General features: G+C 44.1%; 1 protein-coding gene across 5 annotated transcripts in view; it reads left to right on the top strand.

Moving 5' to 3' along the window:
• nav2a (neuron navigator 2a) overlaps positions 1–12,500 on the top strand; it is a 124,786-nt gene that overhangs the window by 40,105 nt on the left and 72,181 nt on the right. For all 5 annotated transcript variants that reach the window (XM_053513134.1, XM_053513132.1, XM_053513133.1 and 2 more), the window contains one exon: positions 11,399–11,516. In XM_053513134.1, the coding sequence (XP_053369109.1) occupies positions 11,399–11,516 (118 nt within the window). The remainder of the gene's footprint in view (positions 1–11,398; positions 11,517–12,500) is intronic.

The following is a 12,500-nucleotide window of genomic DNA, read 5'->3' as shown; positions in this document are numbered from 1 at the left end:
TCAGTTTACTGACGAACACCGACCCGCTCACCTGGTGAAGATGAGATGAGGTCGCTGTTTAATTCTGTATCATTATCAGAGCACGGTGTGTGTTTGTGTGTGTGTGTTTATGTGTGTCTGTGTTTGTGTGTGTGTGTGTGTTATTGATCACTTTCAGTACACACTTGTTTATTTGTTCATAAACAACCCTGAGAAGCGAGTGCTCCGTGTTGAGGTCACTTGGACAGAATCAGACAGATGGACGTTCATTTGCGTGTGTGTGTGTGAGTGTGTGTGTGTGCATGTGCGTGTCTAATGTGCGAGCGGAGGCCTCAGTTAGCATGCGAATGCTAATTACACCAGCATGAGACGGGTTTGTCATTCATAAGCTTCACTCAGAGTCTTGCTTAATGATAGACTGAGGAGATAGAGGCAGGGGTACTGCTGAATCCTGAAGATTACAGGAGGGTTAACCTGGATCCTATTTCTGTGTGTGTGTGTGTGTGTGTCTGTGTGTGTGTGTGGGTTGCACTACAGTACATTTGCGCTGTTTGAATAAGATTGATGTGTAATAAAAATAAAATCTCCCATTTACTTTACAACAGCAGCTCACACACACCGCTACCGCTCCAACATTAGCATGCTTACTTTAATAACTGCTGTAGCTTATTAAGTTACCGAGGTGTTCTGGTTAATGTTAACTAACTGAGCTGCCTTGACTAGCAGGTGAATTAGTGCTGACTGCTAGTTAACTAAACAACAGGTTGTAGTTATTAACTTTAATAATCAGATCTGCAGGTGTTTTTATAAGTGAAACATAATTTATCTAATTAACAAGTTATTGATGTTATTAAAGACATCATCAGTAAAACAATTATATTCTCGCTTAACTTTACTTTCAGGTGTTTTAATCAGTGTTATCCCCAGGGAAAGACAATCGTAATGCTTCAGTATACCAGGACATCCTGGACAATGTTAAGCTTCCAACTTTGAGTACACAGTTTGTTTAAGGCCCTTTACTGTTCCAACATGACTCCGCCCCAGTGCACAAAGCAACGACTATAACCACACAGTTTGATGAGTTTGTTGTAGAAGAACTCGACCGGCCTGAACACAGAGCCAAGCACAAACTTAGGGATGAACTGGAGCAGAGGTTGTGAGCCAGACCTTCTCGTCCAACATCAGTGTCTGACCTCATAAACGCTCTACAGCATGATTGGACACGAGATCCCACCGAAACACTCCAACCTCTTGTGGACGGCCTTTAAAGAAGAGTGAAGCTGTTAGAGCTGCAAAAGGGGGACCGACTCCATACTCACCTGTATGTATTTGTGTACAATGTACAGTGGTTTGCGCCAATACTTTTGTCCATATAGTGTGTATATACAGCATATGCAGCCGAGGACGTTGAGGACTCACCGAGGAGACGTGGCGTAAGACTGACAGTCATGGCAATGATGAGACCCCACACCGCTATGTGTTTAGTGACTTGGTGTTGAGTGTAGTCTGATTCACACACACATCAGACCGGACTTTAAACTGTTGTATAAATAATTAATGCATGAAATCCACATACTGGGAACAACACAAAAACACACATAAATAATTAATGTTACAGACGTAAGATAATTTTACATTTTGCTAACAATTCTACAGATAAAGACTGGATAAGTGTTTGCCTTGTGTGTGTGTGTGTGTGTGTAAGAGACTCCTGACGTCTTTGCTAGACTGCCCTGGGGTATTCTCTCTCTCCCTTTGCTTTTCCCCCACGTAAGTGTTAGATGGTAACACACCGGTGTGATGTCAGTCCAAACCAGGTGTGTGTACTTTTGCACGTGTATGTTTGTTTGAGTGCGTTCGTGTGTGTGTGTATAGAAGCTGCTCGCAGAGTCTGGTGGTTCAAAGGCGGAGCCAGGACCAAACATGCAAGATGTACATAGGTATTATCTCTACATGGGGAACAACACAACAGAAGACAAAGTGCAGTAGCTCTCTAGCTGGATGTGGAATGAGAATACACATGGTACAGACAGGATGATAAACAACTCTCAGGGTCTTCAGGCACCTGAAATAGAAAAGATATACTGCGCACAAAAGCTAAACTTATCCCTAGCAGCTTGTGTGCTGTTTTGTTGCGGCTATTCGACACTAGTCAAGGATGTGAAGGAGCAGTGTGTACGCGTTTGGTTTCTTTGTACAGCTTCTTTAAACCTGTGGATTAGAACCTCACAGCGCTCATGGATCTGTGTGTACCGAAAAGAAACAACAGCAGGACATTCTGTGATCATTACAAACCGGTGAGCTTTAGGTAAACCTTGCTACAGAGAGTTGAAAAGTTTATTGGGCTGAACATAGAGACTTGAGGTTTACTGTCAGAAAGTTGTTATTATTATTGTTGTTGTTGTTGTTATTATACTATCATAAATATAATGTTGATAGTAAATAAATACATGCTATTAGAGTTAGTGGGAGTGAAAGTCTTTAAGGAAATAAATTAGAGTTGGAGTTGTTTTGCTAGCAAAGTTAGCATGATAGTTTAATAAGGAGTAAGTATTCATCATTTAAAACAGGTGAAAAGAGGATTATATACAGCAGTGAGATTCACTAACTGTACAGGCACCAGTGCTGAACATGTGTGTCTCTGTAATTTGTATGTTTTATATACAGTATTTAGCTGACAGACTTGGTTGCTGCTCCCTATATTAGTTTATGGGCACACTTTAGAGCGGAATAATAATAATAATTATTATTATTTATGTTATTTATTTAGAATTGTGCTTAGAGCAAGTCACTAGTGAGTTATCCTCTGTTTATTTGTAGATTTCTGAATCAGGGGACTGTGTGAGTGTACAGATGGAGCTTAGTGAAAAAGAATTCAGAGGGAATGCAGAATAAAAGCAGAATCAGACACCGTCACTGAGCATAAGGTGATGGATGGACGGAAAGTGTATTATTTTAATATAACTGCATGGTCTGGAGTGTGTTATTCACAAACATAACAGAGATTTCTTAAACAAATGCACTGGTAAAATGAATAAATAAGTAATAAATTATTATATGTCCTTTTAAGAGTTTATAATGATAAGAAACGTCAGTTAGTCCTGTTTAGTGTCTAACAGCTTTATGTCCTGACACTGGAGACTCCTTACACACATCATCTCATTGTCCCATCATGTATATCGTCTTATCCTGTATACAGGGTCGCGGGGGGGTCTGAGGGCTGTCCCAGGAGACTTAAGGTTCGAGGCGAGGTACACGCTGGTCAGGGTGCCAATCCATCAAAGGGCATTAACACACTACAAGGCAATTTGGGGAACACCAATTAGCCCAATCTGTATGTCTTTGGACTGTGGGAGGAAACCGGAGTACCAGGGGGAAACCCACCAAGCGCAAGGAGAACATGCAAACTCCATGCACACAGAGACAGGAAACGAACCCAAACCCTGGAGGTGTAAACCACTACGCCACCACGAGGCCTTTCCCTACATACAGTAAAATTAATTAACCTTTCTAGAGTTGATGGTTTGTTTGAGATTTGGTGTGAATCTGTTTAATCCAATTTTATCAGTTTTTTTTTTCATTTAGGGGAAGTCAAAGCCTTTTATTTCACTCTAACAGCCTCCTCGCTGCCCTTTCCATCACCTCTGAACAGTCTCGTAAAATTACCTTTAAGCAGGCTGTTAGTTTTTGTTGCTGTTATCGAGCCTCTGTGTGTGTGTGTGTGTGTGTTTGTAATGGAGGGTTAACTGTGTTTTTGACTCACTGCATTAGCTCTGTAATTAGAGCGAAGGTAGCGCAGGGGCTTTTTAGGAAATTCCTTTAAGGTTGCTCAACCACAACGTTTTCATGAGATAAAAGCAAAGAGGATCTGCTGACAGCTCACTGATCCATACAGAGTGTGTTTTTTACTCATAGGTGTGTGTGTGTGTGTGTGTGTGTGTGTGTTTACAGAAATAGATGCCAAGTTTCTTAATGGTTTCTTAAGCACACACAGTTTCTTTCTTAAATAAACCACAAATCAAATCCTACAGTACATTGAGATGATGGAGGTGTGTGTGTGTGTTTGGTGATGTGTGTGTGTGTGTCTTTGTTGAAGTGTTGAGGTGGGTGTGCATATGTGTCTTTGGTGAAGTGTGTGTGCGTGTCTGTCTTTGTTGGTGTGTTGAGGTGTGTGTGTGTTTCAAATTCAAATTTTTATTGACAATATTTGTCACATTCAGAGTCATATACAGTACGACCGCAGTACGATTAACGAGAAATAATAACGAGAAATAGAAAAATAAATTAATAAATATCATGAATATAAGAAAGTAAAACAAAATATATATTATTTATTATTTTATATATATATATATATATATATATATATATATATATATATATATATATATATATATATATATAAGAAATATAAACCTATCTGTAAAGACTAAATGAATTTAAAGGCAAATAATACGTGCAATGAATGAAAAATGTCCTGAAGTGTGCAATTGAGCATTGTTTGTGCAATGTGTGTTATGTTCATGATTGTCCGTCTGCAGTGCGTTGGGGTGTGTGTACAGATAAATAATATTGATGAGTCCATTTCTGTGCAATGTTGCAAAAACGTGGAGATGATTAGCCGTGTGTGTTAATCCGAGTGAGGGACTGTATCGCCTGCGGGAAGAAGCTCCTCCTCAGTCTCTCTGTGTTGGCCTTCAAGGAGCGGAATCGCTTCCCAGACCGCAACAGAGTAAACAGTCCGTTATTGGGGTGGCTGAGGTCCTTCATGATCTTCCTGGCCTTGGTCAAGCACCGCTTGCTGTAGATCGAGTGCAGGTCAGGGAGCTCGGTGTGGATGATGCACTCAGCTGATCGCACCACCCTCTGTAGAGCTCGTCTGTCCTGCATGGTGCTGTTCCCGAACCAGGTTGTGATATTTCCCGTCAGGATGCTCTCTATGGAGTAGAAATTCCTTGGAGGGCAGTCTGAAGTCTCTCAAGTGTCTGAGGTGGTAGAGACGCTGCCGGGCCTTTTTCACCACGGTGTAGATGTGACAGGACCATGACAGGTCCTGTGTGATGTGAACACTGAGGTATCTGAAGCTCTCCACTCTCTCCACTGGGCTCCTGTTGATGACGGGGGTCTGGTAGTTCCTCACCTGCTTCGTACTAAAGTCCACTTTCAACTCCTTTGTCTTGCTGACGTTCCGGAGGAGATTGTTCCTCTGGCACCAGTTCTCCAGATTCCCAATCTGCCTCAGGTAGGCCGTCTCGTTATTGTCAGAGATCAGGCTCACCACGACAGTGTCGTCAGCAAACTTAATGAAGGTTTTTTTCACCCTGTTTGGTGATGTGTGTTGAGGTGTGTGTGTGTATGGTGATGTGTGTGTGTGCGTGTGTGTGTGAGTGCGTGTGTTTGATAATATTCAGTAGTGATGTCTTTTTGCACTGAGACTCGGGTGTGAGGTTTAACTTCACCTGACTTTCAGTAGCCCTGACTGAGCGTCTGATAAACGTCTCCACACTCACAGGAGTGAAGGAGGCACGAGAGCGAAACCTCTGGGTATGTAAAGAACCTAGAGGAAAAATTTAAATGAATTAATTAAAGGAATTTTTCTAGATAAGTAAAGAGTGAAATAACGGAATCAGTTCAATAAAATTTTATTTGTATAGCGCTTTAACAATTGTCATTGTCGCAAAGCAGCTTTACACAATCAGAATAATTATTAAAGTTTGTATGGAATGTGAGTGTGTATGAATCAGAATGGTCAGATAGTCCCTTACTGTTGAAGATGAAAACAATAAAAAATGAAATCATGTTGTAATTTGCATTTCTAAAACAAATTCTGGTTAAAAAGACTTTTACTGGTGCAGTGCTTATAAAGCGTAACGAGCTGTTGGTGTTTAAATGAAAGGAAACACGGCGGTAACGAGAGAGCTGTCGGGCAATACAATAGAACGGATTATAAAACTCTTTTAAGAAGGAAATCCAGCACAGAAGCTATTAAATGGTCGCGTCTGTTCCCAGTTAGCGCTGCATGAACCTTGGCAGGTATAAAGAGAATGGAAGAACGGCCTGCAGGTAGAGCAGAGAAGACGTCAGAGTGTCGGGGTTAAAAACTCACAGCAGTACGGCCTGAACACACAAACCCCCCAGCAAAACACAATTACTAAAGGAAACGGGAAATCCAGCACTAAAGAGAGGAACACACGACCAGAGTGAGCCAGAGAGCAGCGATCAGGGAGTGTGTGCGATTAGACAAGCCCCGCCGGAATACTCTATCTAGTGCTCAGGACTGGGCGGTATGGAGTGACATGTGCTTTTCTTCCAGCACAAAATAGGCAATATGATAAAGTAAAGTTTTGTTAATTTTTAACAACTTAACAAACGTATGAACAAAAAAGTGTAAAAATGGGTCACACAAGGAAACGATGAGCGTAGATAAACATGATCACGTGTTTTATTGTTGATTTTCAGTTCTTTCTATACCCAAAAGTAAAAGCTCGTTATGAGTGTTTACATATTTTCTGATGTCATTCTCATATTCCAGTAGCGGTAAAGTTTACTTTTTACAAAAACTAATGATAACTTTTGTTCTACCTGACTTATCCAAAAACTCAAATGCACAGTTTGAAGTCTGAAGCCTCATTTTTAATTTGTAAGAGAAGAGAAGATATAAAGAGAAGTATGATGTGTGTTACATGTGAGTATGGGTCCAGAGGAGACGGTGTGGACTGTGTGTTATATGTGAGTATGGGTCCGGAGGAGACGGTGTGGACTGTGTGTTATATGTGAGTATGGGTCCAGAGGAGACGGTGTGGACTGTGTGTTACATGTGAGTATGGGTCCAGAGGAGACGGTGTGGACTGTGTGTTACATGTGAGTATGGGTCCAGAGGAGACGGTGTGGACTGTGTGTTACATGTGAGTATGGGTCCAGAGGAGACGGTGTGGACTGTGTGTTACATGTGAGTATGGGTCCAGAGGAGACGGTGTGGACGGTGTGTTATATGTGAGTATGGGTCCAGAGGAGACGGTGTGGACTGTGTGTTACATGTGAGTATGGGTCCAGAGGAGACGGTGTGGACTGAAGTGTTACATGTGAGTATGGGTCCAGAGGGGACGGTGTGGACGGTGTGTTATATGTGAGTATGGGTCCAGAGGAGACGGTGTGGACGGTGTGTTATATGTGAGTATGGGTCCAGAGGAGACGGTGTGGACTGTGTGTTATATGTGAGTATGGGTCCAGAGGAGACGGTGTGGACGGTGTGTTATATGTGAGTATGGGTCCAGAGGAGACGGTGTGGACTGTGTGTTATATGTGAGTATGGGTCCAGAGGAGACGGTGTGGACTGAAGTGTTACATGTGAGTATGGGTCCAGAGGGGACGGTGTGGACGGTGTGTTATATGTGAGTATGGGTCCAGAGGGGACGGTGTGGACGGTGTGTTATATGTGAGTATGGGTCCAGAGGGGACGGTGTGGACTGTGTGTTACATGTGAGTATGGGTCCGGAGGAGACGGTGTGGACTGAAGTGTTACATGTGAGTATGGGTCCAGAGGGGACGGTGTGGACGGTGTGTTATATGTGAGTATGGGTCCAGAGGGGACGGTGTGGACGGTGTGTTATATGTGAGTATGGGTCCGGAGGAGACGGTGTGGACGGTGTGTTACATGTGAGTATGGGTCCGGAGGAGACGGTGTGGACTGTGTGTTACATGTGAGTATGGGTCCGGAGGAGACGGTGTGGACTGAAGTGTTACATGTGAGTATGGGTCCAGAGGAGACGGTGTGGACGGTGTGTTATATGTGAGTATGGGTCCAGAGGAGACGGTGTGGACTGTGTGTTACATGTGAGTATGGGTCCGGAGGAGACGGTGTGGACTGAAGTGTTACATGTGAGTATGGGTCCGGAGGAGACGGTGTGGACTGTGTGTTACATGTGAGTATGGGTCCAGAGGAGACGGTGTGGACGGTGTGTTATATGTGAGTATGGGTCCAGAGGAGACGGTGTGGACTGTGTGTTACATGTGAGTATGGGTCCGGAGGAGACGGTGTGGACTGTGTGTTATATGTGAGTATGGGTCCAGAGGAGACGGTGTGGACTGAAGTGTTACATGTGAGTATGGGTCCGGAGGAGACGGTGTGGACTGTGTGTTATATGTGAGTATGGGTCCAGAGGAGACGGTGTGGACTTTGTGTTACATGTGAGTATGGGTCCGGAGGAGACGGTGTGGACTGAAGTGTTACATGTGAGTATGGGTCCGGAGGAGACGGTGTGGACTGTGTGTTACATGTGAGTATGGGTCCAGAGGAGACGGTGTGGACTGAAGTGTTACATGTGAGTATGGGTCCGGAGGAGACGGTGTGGACTGTGTGTTACATGTGAGTATGGGTCCGGAGGAGACGGTGTGGACTGAAGTGTTACATGTGAGTATGGGTCCAGAGGAGACGGTGTGGACGGTGTGTTATATGTGAGTATGGGTCCAGAGGAGACGGTGTGGACTGAAGTGTTACATGTGAGTATGGGTCCGGAGGAGACGGTGTGGACTGTGTGTTACATGTGAGTATGGGTCCAGAGGAGACGGTGTGGACGGTGTGTTATATGTGAGTATGGGTCCAGAGGAGACGGTGTGGACTGTGTGTTACATGTGAGTATGGGTCCGGAGGAGACGGTGTGGACTGAAGTGTTACATGTGAGTATGGGTCCGGAGGAGACGGTGTGGACTGTGTGTTATATGTGAGTATGGGTCCAGAGGAGACGGTGTGGACTGTGTGTTATATGTGAGTATGGGTCCAGAGGAGACGGTGTGGACTGAAGTGTTACATGTGAGTATGGGTCCAGAGGAGACGGTGTGGACTGAAGTGTTACATGTGAGTATGGGTCCAGAGGAGACGGTGTGGACGGTGTGTTATATGTGAGTATGGGTCCAGAGGAGACGGTGTGGACTGTGTGTTACATGTGAGTATGGGTCCAGAGGAGACGGTGTGGACGGTGTGTTATATGTGAGTATGGGTCCAGAGGAGACGGTGTGGACTGTGTGTTACATGTGAGTGTGGGTCCAGAGGAGACGGTGTGGACTGTGTGTTATATGTGAGTGTGGGTCCAGAGGAGACGGTGTGGACTGTGTGTTATATGTGAGTATGGGTCCAGAGGAGACGGTGTGGACTGAAGTGTTATATGTGAGTATGGGTCCAGAGGAGACGGTGTGGACGGTGTGTTATATGTGAGTATGGGTCCAGAGGAGACGGTGTGGACTGTGTGTTATATGTGAGTATGGGTCCAGAGGAGACGGTGTGGACTGTGTGTTATATGTGAGTATGGGTCCGGAGGAGACGGTGTGGACGGTGTGTTATATGTGAGTATGGGTCCAGAGGAGACGGTGTGGACTGTGTGTTACATGTGAGTATGGGTCCGGAGGAGACGGTGTGGACTGAAGTGTTATATGTGAGTATGGGTCCGGAGGAGACGGTGTGGACTGTGTGTTATATGTGAGTATGGGTCCAGAGGAGACGGTGTGGACTGTGTGTTATATGTGAGTATGGGTCCAGAGGAGACGGTGTGGACTGAAGTGTTACATGTGAGTATGGGTCCAGAGTAGACGGTGTGGACTGAAGTGTTACATGTGAGTATGGGTCCAGAGGAGACGGTGTGGACTGTGTGTTACATGTGAGTATGGGTCCAGAGGAGACGGTGTGGACGGTGTGTTATATGTGAGTATGGGTCCAGAGGAGACGGTGTGGACTGTGTGTTACATGTGAGTGTGGGTCCAGAGGAGACGGTGTGGACTGAAGTTTTATATGTGAGTATGGGTCCGGAGGAGACGGTGTGGACTGTGTGTTATATGTGAGTATGGGTCCGGAGGAGACGGTGTGGACTGTGTGTTATATGTGAGTATGGGTCCGGAGGAGACGGTGTGGACTGTGTGTTATATGTGAGTATGGGTCCGGAGGAGACGGTGTGGACTGTGTGTTATATGTGAGTATGGGTCCAGAGGAGACGGTGTGGACTGTGTGTTATATGTGAGTATGGGTCCAGAGGAGACGGTGTGGACTGTGTGTTATATGTGAGTATGGGTCCAGAGGAGACGGTGTGGACTGTGTGTTATATGTGAGTATGGGTCCAGAGGAGACGGTGTGGACGGTGTGTTATATGTGAGTATGGGTCCGGAGGAGACGGTGTGGACTGTGTGTTACACACTCTTTTCAGTTTGTTGTTGGAGAATTTAGAAAGTTTAAGGATGATGGTTTTTAGAGCGATTCTTTTTCTCATCATAGAGTTGATGCTTTTCTTAAAACATTTAAAGTGACATTAAATAAAGTTATTAGTTTGAGGTGTTTTAGATATTAAAAATAAACGTTTCATGACGTATCTGTGATCTGTTTACTTGCTATGAAGTGATCGTCCTGTACGTCCGTCGACTCCGCCACGCAGCTCAGGGCCTTTATGATTTATTCAACTGTGTGTGTGTGTGTGTGTGTGTGTGTGTGTGTGTGTGTGTGTGTGTGTTAGTAAGCATGATGAGTCACAGAGACAGTGCTTTGTGTTCTTTAAGAGAGGGTAATCCCTGCTGTTTGTGTTTCAAATTGTACATGATGCACTCTGTGTGTGTGTGTGTGTGTGTGTGTGTGTGTGTGCGTGCACACACCTGTTGTCTCCTATCATTAGAAACCCCTGACTTATTCCACTGAGTAAAAAACATTCCTTTGTAGCTTTGTTCTCACTAAAAACAAACTGCAGATTGTTTTTGCGTTCGTGCGTGTGTGTGTGTGTGTGTGTGTGTGTGTGTGTGTGTGTGTGTGTGTGTTCGTGCATGTGTGTGTGTGTGTGTGTGTGTTCGTGCATGTGTGTGTTTAGTTTTTTTGTTTTTTCAAAATGCATTGCAGATCTAAACATTTCATACCTTAGCAATGTTAATTAAAATGATTTACCTTATATCAGTTCCTGATGTCTGAGACCTTGTGTGTGTGTGTGTGTGTGTGTGTGTGTTATAGTGCAGGCTGACAGTGAGTGTGAGTGCATGTGCATCACTCTCTGTAGATTTTAGAAACGCTTCCGATGTGAGCGTGTGTGTATCAGAAGAGTTTGGTGATGATGTCACTGGAAGTAATAAGATGCCTGGGTAGGAGCTTTTTTTAAACACACTGATTCAACACAGGGCCTTTCACATTATTCATTCCCTTAATCCCCCCCCCCATCCCCTCCCCACCGCCACCATTCTGCCCCCAGTGCACTGAATAGGGCGCATGAATAGGGCACAATGGCCGGCATTTGAATACTCCGCCTAACAAAAGGACAAACGCTCAGCTCGCTCTGGTTCCCGTCCTTAAGCACTCGTTTCTGAGGCTGTAAATCAAAAGCAGCGCATCGTTTCTGGGTGCGATCGCAGACTTTTGGGAAATTGTGGATGATTAAAAGTTTCTTCTTCTCTTCGTCAGATCTACACAGACTGGGCGAATCACTATTTAGCCAAATCAGGACACAAGCAGCTGATTAAAGATCTGCAGCAGGATGTCTCCGATGGAGTGCTTCTGGCTGAAATCATCCAAGTCGTAGGTATGAATCATTTATTATATATGAAGTGAAGAGACAAACAGATAAATAACTTTTTCTGTTGATCAGAGTGAGATGAGCAACTGTGTGAGTATTTCACTTCTTTACTCACTAAGCGGTGTGTCTGTTTCAGAGCTCAGTATAGTGAGAAAAGTGTGAAATAAAAGCAGTTACTCTCAGACATTTGGTCTGTGTGTGTGTGTGTGTGTGTGTGTGTGCGGTTTCTAAAAGGCAAAGTGGTTTATTTTGGTGCAGTATGTTTATATTTAAGGAGTAGCTAAGTGTGACGGAGTGTATTATTGTGCAATGAAATGTTTTTAGTGGCTTCGTAGTTGTATACTCTTCTGTGTCTCAGCCTTAACTTAAAGTTATACACACTTCTATATTATTATTATTATTATTATTATTATTATTATTATAATTATTATTATTATTATTTTAATGAAAGTGATGCCTGGATGTGAACTGGCCGAGCTTGTTCCATTTCCCGTGATTATTAATATAAAATTTTATTAACAAACAACAATATCAGAGACAAACTGATCATCATCATCATCATCATCATCACAGCTGCTCCTTCTAGCGTTCTGCATGCCAGAATGATGTCCTTCTGGTCACATGGTCTGCTGGATGTGAGACAGTGTGACTGACTTAATAGACAGACAGATAGAAAAAGAGGCAGACAGACAGATAGACAGAGAGACAGGGAGGCAGAGAGACAGACAGATAGATAGACAGATAGACAGGGAGACAGGGAGGCAGAGAGACAGACAGACAGGGAGATAGGCAGACAGAGAAGGAGACCGATAAACTGACAGAGAAGAAGACAACTGGACAGAGAGAGAGAGGCAGACAGAGGCAAGCTAACAGATAGGGAGGGAGACATACAGACAAACACACAGACTGAGATCCAAACAGACAGGAGAGGCAGACAGACAGACAGACAGACATTGTGTGATCCCATAACAAAAGCTGGTTTAGAAGCCT

This window comes from Clarias gariepinus, chromosome 15 (genome assembly GCF_024256425.1).
Source record: "Clarias gariepinus isolate MV-2021 ecotype Netherlands chromosome 15, CGAR_prim_01v2, whole genome shotgun sequence".
In the NCBI taxonomy this organism is placed as follows: domain Eukaryota; kingdom Metazoa; phylum Chordata; class Actinopteri; order Siluriformes; family Clariidae; genus Clarias; species Clarias gariepinus.
This window is presented reverse-complemented; position numbering and strand designations above follow the sequence as displayed.